The sequence below is a fragment of the Phalacrocorax carbo genome, chromosome 4 (assembly GCF_963921805.1).
Source record: "Phalacrocorax carbo chromosome 4, bPhaCar2.1, whole genome shotgun sequence".
NCBI classification, from domain to species: Eukaryota; Metazoa; Chordata; class Aves; order Suliformes; family Phalacrocoracidae; genus Phalacrocorax; species Phalacrocorax carbo.
The window spans coordinates 43,259,587-43,273,363 of NC_087516.1; the positions used below are offsets into that span (position 1 = coordinate 43,259,587).

Consider the following 13,777-nt stretch of genomic DNA (forward strand, 5'->3'; position numbering starts at 1 on the left):
ATGCAATATATTTCACCTTTAAAGCAACTTAAAATGAAACTATGCTTTTTTTTTTTTTAAAAAAAAAACAAAACAGAACATCACTCAGTGAACTGTGTGACGATCCAAACGATAATGTTCTACTGGCATTTCAACAACTGGGTGAAATCTATGAAGAGAAACTGAAGAGTGTTACTTGAAGAAAAAAAAACTGAAGAAAAAAGAAGAGCAGCAGTACATAATATTCTTACCACACAGATCAGCTGCCTTTTAAGTTAGGAAGTGACTAGGGCTGAGTTATCAAATATGTTTCATAATAAAGCTGTAGTAATAGCCAGTATTAGTAATGCAACGTTTACTTTAGAGAATTAACTTTTACATATTGACATTTTAGCAACTCCAATGCCAACTGAATAATTGTTTCTAACTGATTACAAAACTAGGTAATTGCACATATCTCTCAATTGCACTTTTTTTTTTCAGGCAGTGATATGTATGTTAAGACAGCTCTAAGAAATATGCTGAACAGATGTCACGGTTGTGACAGCTGGTGAGGTTAGCCCCTCAGTGGGGCAGCACTGAAACCTTCCAGCCCATTTGTGAAGGATATTCAGCAATTATGATAAATTGTTTTAATTATTTGCCAAGGTTTCTATTAAATTATGACGTAATACCTTCATGAACCATTATAAAATCTTTTAAACCCGTCTGCAGTTTTAGACTACAAAATTTTAAGTATAAATAGGGTTTTATATCAGTACAATCAAGTTTGATCAATAAAATATTCCAAACATATGTAGAATTGCTTCATTTTTCACCTCTTGCATACTGAAGAGTCAGAAAGGTCCAGGACACCTCTAGCATACTTGTCAAGAGGTCCCTTGCAATACCAGTTATTGAGTTTAGTAAAATAGGTTTCCTAACTATTTTCTTGGGTTTTTCTGGGAAAAGCAAAGTTTTCAGCAGTATTTTCATACTATTCCTGAAAATTCTTCGGTTTAACAGTACACTTTAGTCTACTTGTCTGAAAAAATATACACACACAAACTAATGTTTAGATAACCCAGGAAAGGTAGGCTTTGACAACAGTCCTCATTGTCACACAAAATTTTATAGTTACGACCAAGGTAGTGAAATAAGTTATTCTCTATTGATAAATAAGCAAAATGTGCATTAAGGCCAATTCAGAATCCCATTTCTTTGAGTTAGCTCTGGTGTTGATCAAATGATCACTGATGACATCTTTGACCTGACATCTCTTAGGCAGCATTAAACTACATACAACATGTTGCTAGGAGATACTGGAGGGAAAACCTGGATGTAGTCAAGTAGTGCTGCTGCGCTACCATCAGCTGACTTAAACTTTTTTCCTTACAGTTTTTTGATGTCTGAAACACGATGATGACAAATGGAACACAGTGGTAGGAAACACTGCTTTAACTCTGCTTGCAGAATAAAATTTACTCAAATTATTCTCTACTGTCTGGCAAGTCATGCCGTATGTGGATAGATCTTGAACAACTGTTCCTCAGCTAGGGTAGAAGTGACCTTATTTAGGCCTGTTCATGTTCATAATTCCCAGTATAAATGGAGTAATTTTTTTAGCTAAGAAACAAGAAATTGACCAAGGAATAAAGTCAGGAATTGGTCCTATTGGCTTCTCAGTTATTTGCCCAGTAAGCATGAAATCCTGGGTAAAAACCAAACTTATTAGGTCTATCACATGGTACTTATTTTATATGCTGAAGACTGTAATATCTCTTGAAACGTTAGTAACAACAATCAACATTTCACTTTTAATAACATATATAAAAAGCACCTCACTCCTGTTATGGCTTTTAGTAAGCAGTCAATAGTGAAAGACGACAAAATGATTAATTCAAAATGACCAAGAAATCAAATTGTGAAAGTATCAGATTTAATGTCTGCATGGATTGTAATTTTACTGTGACCTACTGTAAGGTAAACAGGATGTTTTACATTTATCTCTCATGTAAAACCTTAATGCTGAGCTATAATGCACTTACACAACTTTCCATGCTTTCAAAAACAGCATATTGTAGTCTGTTTATTTGTTGTAATAGTGTCTTTTCCATAAAAGATGAAGTATCTGCTTTAAAGTATAACTTTATCAAACTCATGAAACACTGTAATAGAAATTAATAGAAGATACGTTGATAATGAACAATTTTAAGAAACTCAGTAGGGTTTCTGAATAATCCTAACTCATTAGGAATTTTTTTTTGTCACTGTAGCAGAAAAACATTTTCTACAACCTTCTGGCAACAAGTTTTATAGGTGCCTTATTTGTCTCTAAAATTGTTCTAATTCTCCTGCTTTCATTATAGTGAGATCAGCTTCTATCCATGACACACTCTGCCAGTACCATCACGCTCAGCCTTTGTCCTTTAGTAATTTAACTTAACAACTTTTTAACACTTCTTTCCTACACATGCAGAAGAACCTGACAAGAACACCTAGAGATAAAAGCAGAACAATTATTAGGAGAAAACTGAAATACAGTAAGACTTGAGATGAACATAAAGAACTGTAAAACTAACAATAAAGAGAATTTTCACCACCTTCCTTACTATAATGCAAACAGAAAGGGAAGATTAGTAAGTTTTATGAATTCTAGAAACTAGCTCATTCAATTGAAGAATGCACTGCCACAGAAAAACTGAGGCCAAGAGTTTAAGACAAATCAAATGAAAATTAGGTCATCATTTCCTGAATCAAGAATAGTATTTTTAAGTATTCTGTCACAGTAAGTATATTGGTAAGCCTTGTAGAGGTTTAAATTTAAGTAATATTTCTCTTGAGGTTTCAAAGATAATTTGGATTTTTTTTTCTTGAAGATGACTATCTAGTTGCCAGTGAAAAATTCTGAAGGGATATTAAACATTCTGCATTCTGATCTACTACTTGCCTCTTGACTTATCTACCTAATGAAGGATTAATTTGTTTAAAATCTGGCACCAGCTCTTGCTGGAGAGGGATCACTGAATGAAATGGAGCTGTAATGTGAAATAATACTACTGTCTGTATTCCAATAGCTAAAGCACAATTATCTCTTGGATGCAAGAAAATGATTAATAAATAAGAAGAGATATTTTTATCCTCACTTTGCATTGTATTTCACAGACTAAAAATTCAATGAGTTCTGGATCACTAATATGGTAAAAAGTGCTGCTTTCCTTTCTTAAAAGGAGATTTTTGTGTTTTAAAAGCTAGATTCCTAGTCCAGATTCTCAAACTGTTGCCAGAAGGAATTGAAAATTAGTTGTGATGGCTACTTTTCATAAAGGCAGCATTTCAGAAACGTAGCTGACCTCCTGCTGCAATGTGTAACAAGAATATTGACGCAGTGTTTCAACTTCAAAAGCATAAGAGAAATGATTCAAAGTACACTATAAGTTGTACCTTCAATATACATTAAATATGTCATTGAAAAAGAAAACAGCTGAAGGGAAATATGCAAAACAATTTTCAGTAATGCCCTTCAACATCCCTTCTTCTTCCCCATGGCTCTCCTCCCTGCCTGCCTGCGAGGATGAATGCTCTGCCTTTACTCTCTCACTGATTTAACCCTAGCACAAGCGCTGCTATACCAAAACAACAAAATACTGCTTCCTCTTGCTGAGGCCTCACTCAGCCGGCTTTCTGGGAAGCCTCAGTCCCCCACCACCCACACGTACCCCAGTGGCACTTCTCGGAAGGTTTGCATTCTTGAAGATACAGCATATATCGCCCTGCTTGAGTCTTTAACAAGGCATGACATTTTTGTTTCTTCAGTTTGTGTTTGTACTATAAAAACCACTTTAGTACACTGTAATTGCTGATAAGCAGTTATGTTTCTAACTTCAGAGATACCTCAATTGGCAAGAATCAGGGAGAGCAGCAGCTGTAAAACCACAGTTATCCCCACTTTTTAATGTGTTAAGTAGCATTTATTTAATTCCAGCTTACGTAAGTACAGTCATCTTCTATTTCATTCTCTCATGTCTCTGATTTTCCTCTAGTAGGTATTTTGTCTTCAGCAACAGAAAAATATTCCGATGCACTGCTGGTGTCAGTAGAGACGGAGGTTTGACTTAGCTCTTCAGTGTCAGAATCGCTGTCACTTGGCATGCCTCCTGCCTCATTTACCGTAAGCACAGAACCCGCTAAGGGCAGATCATTGCATGTGCCAGGAACAGAACAAGCTGCATTCTCAAACTGTACAGACTCAGGTTCATCTTCCCTCCTAGGACAGGAACAGTTGTTCTCAGCAACACTTTCACTTTCATCATCTTTTACCTTTGTTTCTTGTTTTGTTGCTGTAACAAAAATCTGAGTGGAAGATGCATTCTCATATTTAACAGGAAGGGCAGCTGGACATAGAGGCTGGCTGCAAGAAGAATTACTGTCAGCAAGCATTTCTGCACTTTCAGTTTTCTTAGGCAACTTCATAGGAAAGAATGAGCCTTCACATTTTGGATGACTAGGTCTAGAAGCAGGCTCTGCACACTCTGAAGATACAGGCTTCCCCAGACTTAGAGGTGTTTTGTCAGATTTCACCTTCTCTTTTTCTGTTTTTTCGGTACCATTTCCAGACAAGAACACAGAGGAAGTCAACGAATCAGAGGTATTTCTGATGATACTTCCAAATGAAAATACTGGTGAAGGCAACTGAAAACAGTTATTTTTGAAGGAAAATACACAATTACTGGGGAGAAGGGGGGACTCAGAGACATCATCCACCCCAGCTGCAGCGTTAGTTTCTGAAGTACTGCAAGCTACAGTTGTGATGGATTCTGAGGCATCAGCTTTTTGTTCCCCTGAGACAGATGGTTTCTCTGTACCATATTCTGCGGTTTCCTTCGCAGAAAGTGTTTTGTCTCTCACGTGAGATGATATATTTTTGTCAGATGGCTTCTCAGATTGGCTAAAAAATGAGGATAACGGTAAAAACTTAAATGAATTGCTGACTCCCGATCCTGTGAAAGGATCTCTTTCTGAATTGCCAATGGGAAATGAAAAATCTGGCTTCTCGTTTTCTGCTGAGTCTAAATTAGGACTGGTTGAAGCATCAGAAACTGTGGGTTTGGTTACAGGACTATGTTTTCTAAATTTGCTTTCATCCTGGTTATCAGCTTTATCCACATGATCACATTTTCCTAGATAAAACTGAGGGAAAACATACTTCCTATCTTTCTTTTTAAAGGAAAATGTACCAGCATCTTTAATAAATCTGGGTAACGAGTTGTTACATGCACTGAAAGCAAAAGGTGGAGCAGAAAGTCTCTCTGCAGAAACACCTAGAAATTCTGAATTTGAAACAGTAACAGCTACTGATGCTGCTGGTTTTAAGCCCGAGGAAGTGCTAGAATTTGTGTCTATTTCGTTGGAGACAATAACTGCCGATGCCTGCATTGGCAATTTTTCTTTCATTACTAAGTCTCTAGAGTTTTCTGATGAGGCCGGAGTGGTTACTTCCTGGGAACTTCTCTCATGAAGTAATTTTAAGTCACCATTTGTTTCAGAAAAGCTCATATTTGTGGATGGAGTGCTGTGATTACTGGTTCCAGAAAAGCTTCTCTCAAAGCCATCTGCTCCTTGCAGGGTTCCCATTTTTACTTTATCTGTGTTATTTGCTTTGGTAGGTGAAGACACAAAAGGAATTCCCAAGGACCTATCCTTCAAAGCCTCAGCAGTTACAAATTTACACTTTTTATCTGCAGGTAAAGTTTGAGTCTTGAACTCATTGGTGAGCTTCTGACGCTCCATATAGTATTTGTAACGTAACTCCTACAATTACAGCAGAGAATTCCATTAAGTAAAACATTATAAAGGTTATAAGGTTATAAAACTCACATACAATCCTAAGACTGAAGAAAAGGTTTTGTATACTCTATACCATTTATGATTTCCATTGCTGCTAGAAGGCAACAGAACACAAGTCATTATGGACCAGATAATTGGAAACAAAACAAAGAAGAGATTGGATTCAGTTTCAAGTCAAATTATCAAGAATGTAATCTTAGAAAGAGTGAATTATATTATCTTCAGAAAACAGAACGCAGGCAGATGACTTCCTCTTCAGATAGGCAACAGAGAAGCTTATTTGGATTAGAAAGCTACAGATGTAACTCAAGAAGAAGCCACACTAAAATATAAGTACTTGAAGCCAGTAGTAAGATTAAGTTCCAACTTTCTGAAGAAAAAAGTAAAAATCCTGACAGACTTAATAACCTAGTCAGACTGACATTCTCAAATTGGAAGGGTACCTTTCTACTAAGAAAACTGGAAGATATTACAAAAGCTTATTTACAAAGTTGTGTCAGAACAAATAGTAACTTAGCCATACTTACAACAGATGTTCAGCCATACCTCATGACTCATGTTTTGAAATGCTGACATTTCTGATATTGACATTAAGCGAGTACAGATCCTGCTACCATCTGCTAGTGCTTCCTCCTGTCCTGCTACAGGCTGAAAAATGTTTTGCAGCAGACATTATAGTTCATTTTGTTAACACAAAATAAACAAAATAGTAGTGTTACAGCCCCGCAGTCAATAACTTACAAGAAATGTGTTGGGTATATTCTTCTGGTCCTGCCATTGCTTTATGTTATTTTTAAATAGAGTATTTTTTGTTGAGTTCTCATTTCCTCCAGAGGGTAGATCTATTAGAAAGAATACAAGAATACTGATGGAGAGCACATTAAATATAGAAAACACTGAAAGGTTCCTGTGCATCTAAACACAGATTCCAAGTAAGGACAAAAGTATATTGCCCTAAGCGAGACCCTAGTGCTTGTCAAAACTTCTGTGATACCTCTGGCAAGAGGCCGGCGTAAGAAGTTTTCAAAATGCCTGGCAATACCTGCCCTGATACAAAACCTAACATTTTCTCCTGTGAGGTAAAAGTATTTAATCAGAGCACAGTTAACATTCATATTACACTACAACGCATGCCCACCTAGTCCAGCAACACACTTAACAGCGGTTATACTGGTTGTATAGGAAAATTATGACACTTCCCCCAACTTCCAAAAATACAGCCTAGGGACTTTCTAGAGAAAGTACATTCCTAAAATGCATTTAAAGCCCTTGATGAATTTATTATCCATTAATTTGCTCAGATGCTTTCTGAACACTTGAATACTTTTGCCATGCAGATTGTTTATCAGCAATTAGTTCCACAAATTGCAGGTTCCTAGAGTGACTTCCTGAATCTCGTCCTGCATCAGGTTCTTCTTCCCTACCTTTAACAATGCCTACGTTAACGGGCATTAACCTCAAAGCCAAGATTTCATTAACCACAGGTTTGATATCCATCTTCTTTTGAGTATACTCTGGTGGTTTTTCATAGCTGGATGCTATATTCATCAGGTCAAGCTGAGTTTTCATTCTGGAAAAGGAAAAAACCCTAACCTTAAACACTTTTCTTAAGGTTCACATGCCAACAACTAAATTACACCTGCCTAATACAAAAAAAAATATTTTAAAAAGAAAACACTAAAAGGGAAAAGAAATCAGAAAAAAGTGTTCAATAATATGCCAAGTTTCCTAATTTTTTTTCTTAAAGCTTACTACTTGACAATTCACTTCAATTAGGTTTCATACACAATGAAAACTGCAAGAAGTTGTGCCTGTTGTTCAGCGAAAAGATCAACACATCCCCATTTTCTTACTATACTGTACCTGAATCTAAATTATACTGTTCCTTCAGAAGGCATGGCTAATGTTAGTCTGAACCACAATATATTTTAAAGACCTCAATTTCCAATATTCTTTTTAAACGCTGCTTAAAAAGTGATAAGAAATATAATTAAGACTTAATTACATTAAACAGAAATATAGAAAGAAATATAATAATTCTATATATTTATATTCTATATATAATTCTATAATATAATAGAACACATAATTAAATATACAGGCTACGTGCACTGCAAACAAAAATGAAGACTGCAGAATCTCCATCCATCCATCCATAGACTTTAAGATTTCTCTAAAAGCTCCACACATGCTTCAGCATTCCTGAGTTTAAACAAGGTATCTAAAAATATCCAATCACCATGTATTAATGAATTCCTACACTCAGTTTTTGTCAGGAAGCCAATACAAAAGATTAGAGATAATGAATCCCAGATGGTGCATCACTAAAATTTTTGACACATTTCCTTGAATTTGGGACACAGAGCATCCAAAAATCTGAAAGCATTATAATGTCTTAATTACAAAATTCTATTGTCATTTTAGGTTGCTATATCTGACCATATTTAAAGTAACTATTTTCTTAGTTTTTAACCTTAAAATTACACTAGAGAACTAATAAAGCATGAAATAAAATATATATACCTTGTATTCAAGCCACAGGCCACCTATAAATAAAACAAGAATTTTTAAGATATGAATGAGTGTTCCTCCAACTCTCAAAAGAAGGAGATTATTGCTTTATGAAAATACTTCAGAGACTGAACTCCCTTCCTCATTTCACAGAACTACAGGAAATAAATCTGATAACACTCAAAAAAGTAGAAGAAAAAAAGAGCATCCAAATGTTAAAGAAGAAAAAAAAGAACTCCTTCAGAGCCAAATGAAAGCATTCACATTGCCAATCATGACCCATATGGTTATCTAATCTATCTCAGATGTTGGTAAACATTCAAATGAGAGACTGTGTTGTATTTCTTGGTGAGGGAAGATCTCAAGATGCTATTACACTGGGGCTAATAAAAAAAAAAAAGTGCTGTCTTTTAGTTTTAAATCAGCCAGACAGTGGCAGTATGAAGTGCATTGTGCTGTAATCAAGCGACACCGCCCGAAGAATGGGTCACGAAAAGTAAAAATCTGACTGGATTATAGACTAGCTGCTTCCTCTCTGTAAAAACCAGGTGATCTCACTGTGCTGAATCTCAAAACAGCAAGAGAAACCCACCTTGCTGAAATGAGTTGTGTACTGTTATGGGGGGCAGGCGGGAAGGTGCTAAGTTTAAAGCATACTAATCACTGAAGCCAGAATATTTCTTTCTAAAGTGGGAGTCGCTTTTACTTTGGGTAAAAGTGACATTTCCTTTAACAAGTTGTTACCAGAAACTTCGTACTCTAAGTACTTTCTCAGCTTCTCATTTATCTGAAGGCAGCAAAAAGACCCACTGCAGAAAACAGCAATATGCTGTGGTTGTTTAGGAAAGCTTAAGCCTTGAAGTTAAAGAAAACACAAAATTAAGTACTTTACCCTATATCTACCATCTGCTGAAACTCCACACAACTGCAGCCAGTGTTGACAAACGAGATGAAAAGTTTTACAGTAGCTTAGTTAACACTTGAAGATTAAGCTTGTGTCTTGGGTTCCTCTAGCATTCATCGCTAGATCACAAACAGCTTTTCTCTGCAGATCCCTTAAACCCTACAAGGAAGACTTTCAGGGTCTTGTATACAGTAGTGTATACACTACACAATATAGCGTATATCAGAAGTACCTAAATTAGCCTATTCAAAGCTAGTTTATCTCCATTGCGCACCTCAGTGCAAAGTTTACAGCAGGTTTTAAAATCAGTATAATCACCTTAGGTCAGGTATTCCAGCATGGTACTCCACTGTGCAGCAGAGAGAAGTTACTGGTTCTGGCTCCAATGTTTCCCCAAAAAGCATTTTTAATGTCTTGCAAGTTTAAAAATGCAATGGAAGTGCTTAATACACAAAGCATTTGAAAGCAAATATGAAAAAGCAAATAAATGTGCAACAATTTTGAAGGCAGTACTAGTAAATAACTCCCCAGCATCAAGGTGGGTTACTTTCCCAGCTGGTAGCATGGCATAGCAAGTGTTACAGCAACAGCTACACGGTCAATGTTAGTTTCATTAGTTTTCAGTGAAGGAAATAAATGTCTACCAAAATCACTAAATATCACTGATAAGCTGCAAAGAAAGCTTTTCAAACTCTTCTAAAACAAAAAGCACTGTTATAAGAAGTATGAAGTGTTAAATAATTTTAGTCTTGTATTTTTCATTTGTTGAACGTGTTTTTCCTTATCCAGTCATTAACAGAATCGTAATCTACAATATGGCAGGCTCTGTATGGCATCTGAGGTTCATTATATAAATGATATCAAATAATAACAAAAAGAAGGCCATCACCTCCAGGAAACGCTGAGGATCGCACTCGTGGACAAGCTTTTCACAATCCTTCAAAAAATTCTCAATGGTCTTCTTGTGAGTTTCCTTCATTTTCTTCCAAATCTGAAACTCTTTTTCTTTCTTACTTCTTTGATTTTCAACATCTTCTAGCAATTGCCGTTTCTTCATTTCCAGAGTTTTGAAAATTTCTCCAAATTCCAGTGCAATTATCTCTGCATCATTGTTCAGCACCATCTAGAAGCACAAGAACATAAAACCAGACAAAAATGCAGTAGCAACATCTAGAGTTGCTTCCCTATGTAAGCTCAGAGCATATCTATGCCACAAGAAGCACCAATATGCTCCATGTTGTGATTAGCCTATCATGAGAAAAGAAACAAAGACATATATATACATGAACACACACACACATATATATATAAAATATCCAGCATCTGTAACTCACATCTGTATCATTCGGTTGACTTGAGATCTCATTCATCAGCTTTTCATTTAGTATTCTCATTTTTTTCAGACTGCTGAAGAAGGTTAACTGCAAGACAATTGAAACACTTATAATTAATTTATCCACTCCATAACCACTGAAATGTATTTATTTAATCTAGAATCACATCATGGGATGTTCTGTGCAACATATTAAACACAGCTTGTGACTCAAAACATCACTTAGTATTATTTATTGCTTTCCTGGATCAGTACACAAACTTTGTTTTGCTATTTCTCTCTTAAAGTAATGTTTTTAAGCTCACCTACAATGCATGTTGCTAGGATAGCTACATAACTTTTAATACTGTTACTCCAGTTTGACAAGCAACTGTATGATATTGTTCTTTTAAAGCCTCACACTAACAAAACAGAAAGCTGTCCATAACCGAGTTATTTCTGTTTAGTTTTAAACTAAGATTATCACTGGTTTTTCCTCCTTTACCTCACTACATTATCACTAAGTTTTACAGAGAAAGTCTAGTGCAAAGACTGTTTTCCCCTGGTTTCCAAAGTGACACGCAATTGGTGATCGGAGAGGCAGGAGGGAAATCGGCGCAAAAGAACTTTTCGCTTCACGAAGAGTCAGTGCTGTACTTAAACATTTATATCTCTCTCTTCATCATTGCCCTGCAGTCGTTTCAATTACTGCACAGGAGTACTGCTGCACGACTTGCCATCCTGCACCCAATTTGCATAGGGCACAAAAAGCTTATTCTACCCCAACAATAGCTATTTTGGCAAAAATCACAACTACTACCGCTACAAGCCAACCATTAGGCCAGGCAGTTGCTTTCTTCATGTAAACAGGAACGCATTTTGGCTTCACATTTATTAAATTATTACTTACCTAAACCATCTCTTTCTAAATATGTAATTATCTATGACCCAAATTACCTATGATCCAAATTACCTATGCTAGCTCAGGGAGCCTGTGAACAAAACATCTGTGGGCAGGGTTTGTTTGGTGGTTTGGTTTTTTTTGTTTGTTTTTAGGAGTAGCATCTTCCTGAACTTGGAAAATCTGGATGCAGACATACAATAAACACTCAGCAACAGTGGTGTTTTTCCAGCAAAAACTACAACTCTCCGTACTTTTTCTTTAAACAAAACAAACCACAAACCATCCAACCCTTCAGGTGCTTTGGAAATTGGGTTCAGATCTGTTGATACCGCAATATCGCCTGGTCCCCCGTACGCGGTGGATGAAGCCTGAGGGCAGCGGCGGATGGCACACCCCGGTGGTCCCCAAACAAACCCCGACTCCTGCTGCTAAGCAGCGTACCCCTCCCCCGCTGCCTCTCGTGTGCCTGCCCACCAGGCTGCCTTCTCCCCTGCCCCTCCGAGTAAAGGCAAGGCGGGCCGGGTCCCCCGTGGGACAGCCCGGCCCCCAGCCGGAGCCCTGGCGCGGAGGGGAGCGCCGCGCTTACTTTTTCCTCCTGGTACACCGTGTCTATGAGGTTGACGGAGTGGAAGATGCCCTGGTGCTCCTCAGAGACACACTGCCCGCACCCCGCCTGGCGGCACATGCGGCAGTAGAGCTGCACCAGCCGGCTGGGGTGCTTCTGGCAGGTTCCCCCAAGCGCCAGCGGGCCGGGCCCCGGCCCCTGCTCGGCCTCCCCTGCCCGGGCCGTGCCGGAGCGGTACAGCTTGACCACCTCTGCCAGGGTGGTGTTGACGGGCAGGGCGGCGGCGCCGCCGCGGGGCAGCGGGCAGAGCTTCCTGCACAGCGGGCACGACACACGGGCGCCGGCCGCCCCGCCGCCCCCAGCGCCCGGCCCCGGCACCCCCCGGGAGAGGCGGGCCGGGCCCTGGCCCCGCTGCTGCAGGCGGGCGGCCTCGGCCGAGGCCAGGCACTCCAGCACGCAGTCCCGGCAGAAGTTGTGCGAGCAGAGGGGCAGCGTCACCGGCTCCTCGAAGAGGGACAGGCACACGGCGCACGTCAGGCTGGCCTCCATCTGCGACAAGCAGGCGGGCGGCCGGGCCCGCCGCTCCTGCTGCAGCGAACCCGGTCCCGGCTGGCAGGCGGGCCGGGCGGGCGGCCCCGGCGAGCCCCGCTGCCCCGCCGCCTCCAGCACGGCGGCAGCTTCAGCAGTAGCGAGCCCCGCCGCTGAGGGGCCCCGGCAAAGGAGTCGGACAGCCCGCGAGCTCCCAACTCCAACCGCCAACTTCCCAGGAAGTGGAACCCGGCAGCCAAGGGGAGGAGCAAGGAGACGGTGGCGATTGGGGGATGCGCGAGATCGACACTGCCGCTTTCCAGTCAGAACAGCAGGAGAGGGTGTGGGGCGGTGACGTGCGTGCGTGAGAGGCGGCCTGGCGGCGCGGGGCGGGGCGGGGCGGGGCGTGCTGTGCTGGACCAGTCCCCTGCCCCGCGAGCGTGCGGCAGCACCCCAGGAGGGCTGCCGGGTCCTAGCGCCGCCGCCGCGTCATGAGGGGCGCTCCGCGGGATTCCCGCTCTGCGCGCCGGGAGGGCCGGCCTCGGGAGGCCCGTCTGCGGGACGCACCGCGGGGCGAGGCGTTTGCGGTCGGGAGAGGCGGCCCCGTGCCTGCCCGCCAGTGTGCGGCGTTAAAGCGAAGTCACTCCGCAGCGCTGAGGTACGGCTGGCATTAACTACCGCTAACTTAGTTGCAAAATCGTCATCGAATTTAAGCTTAGGGTTTTGTTAACGCTGACAAACTGGCATAGCGCTCGTCTCGCTCTCGCTTTTCTTCTCAGTTTATTTTTCCTCCCAGAGCCGTTCCTTCCAAAGTTCTGACTTGGCAATTACGTTAGCCACCTGAAACATTTTGAACTGTGTCAAACTCAAGAGGGACTAAATTGAAATTTTATTTGGAATTCCACAGATTTGTAACATAAAGTCAGTGTTGGCAAAAAAAAAAAAAAAGCATGATATGCTGAAAATAACATTATTTTCAGAGACTGGGGGAAGGGACAGGTGCAAACAGCATAAAAGCAAACACGTATTCCTATGTTTTTATAGTAGTGCTTTATTCAGTCATACTGAGCTATGCTTGCAGAAAGTACCTATTGAAAAAAGAAATCAAATGGCTGTGTCAAGTTGGAAACCTTTTAGCTGCAGGATAAAAACAAAGGGTAGTTATTTCAGTGAGTGTTACTGCATTTTTCCTCACTTCTGTCTGTTTACGTAAGAGACTGACAGAAGGTACAAACGCATCGGGCGGAA

The 13,777-nt window shown here is 40.2% G+C and overlaps 2 protein-coding genes across 3 annotated transcripts in view; one reads left to right on the plus strand and one right to left on the minus strand.

Moving 5' to 3' along the window:
* DDX60 (DExD/H-box helicase 60) overlaps positions 1–211 on the plus strand; it is a 48,207-nt gene extending 47,996 nt beyond the window's left edge. The window contains exon 37 of one of the 2 annotated variants that reach the window (XR_010372668.1): positions 77–154. Coding sequence is in view for 1 of the 2 variants with exons in the window: in XM_064449755.1 (XP_064305825.1) it covers positions 77–179 (103 nt within the window). In the remaining variant the exon portion in view is untranslated. Of the gene's footprint in view, positions 1–76 lie in introns of both variants that reach the window. The other variant, XM_064449755.1, reaches the window with a different exon arrangement.
* On the minus strand, positions 66–12,791 carry LOC104049256 (uncharacterized). The gene is made up of 8 exons (XM_064449756.1): positions 12,023–12,791; positions 10,555–10,641; positions 10,110–10,343; positions 8,329–8,351; positions 7,230–7,375; positions 6,547–6,647; positions 6,352–6,453; positions 66–5,769 (listed from the first exon to the last, which is right to left on the minus strand). The coding sequence occupies exons 1-8, from the start codon at positions 12,548–12,550 to the stop codon at positions 3,979–3,981; spliced, it is 3,012 nt and encodes a 1,003-aa protein (XP_064305826.1). The 5' UTR covers positions 12,551–12,791; the 3' UTR covers positions 66–3,978.
* Positions 12,792–13,777: the final 986 nt, after the last annotated feature.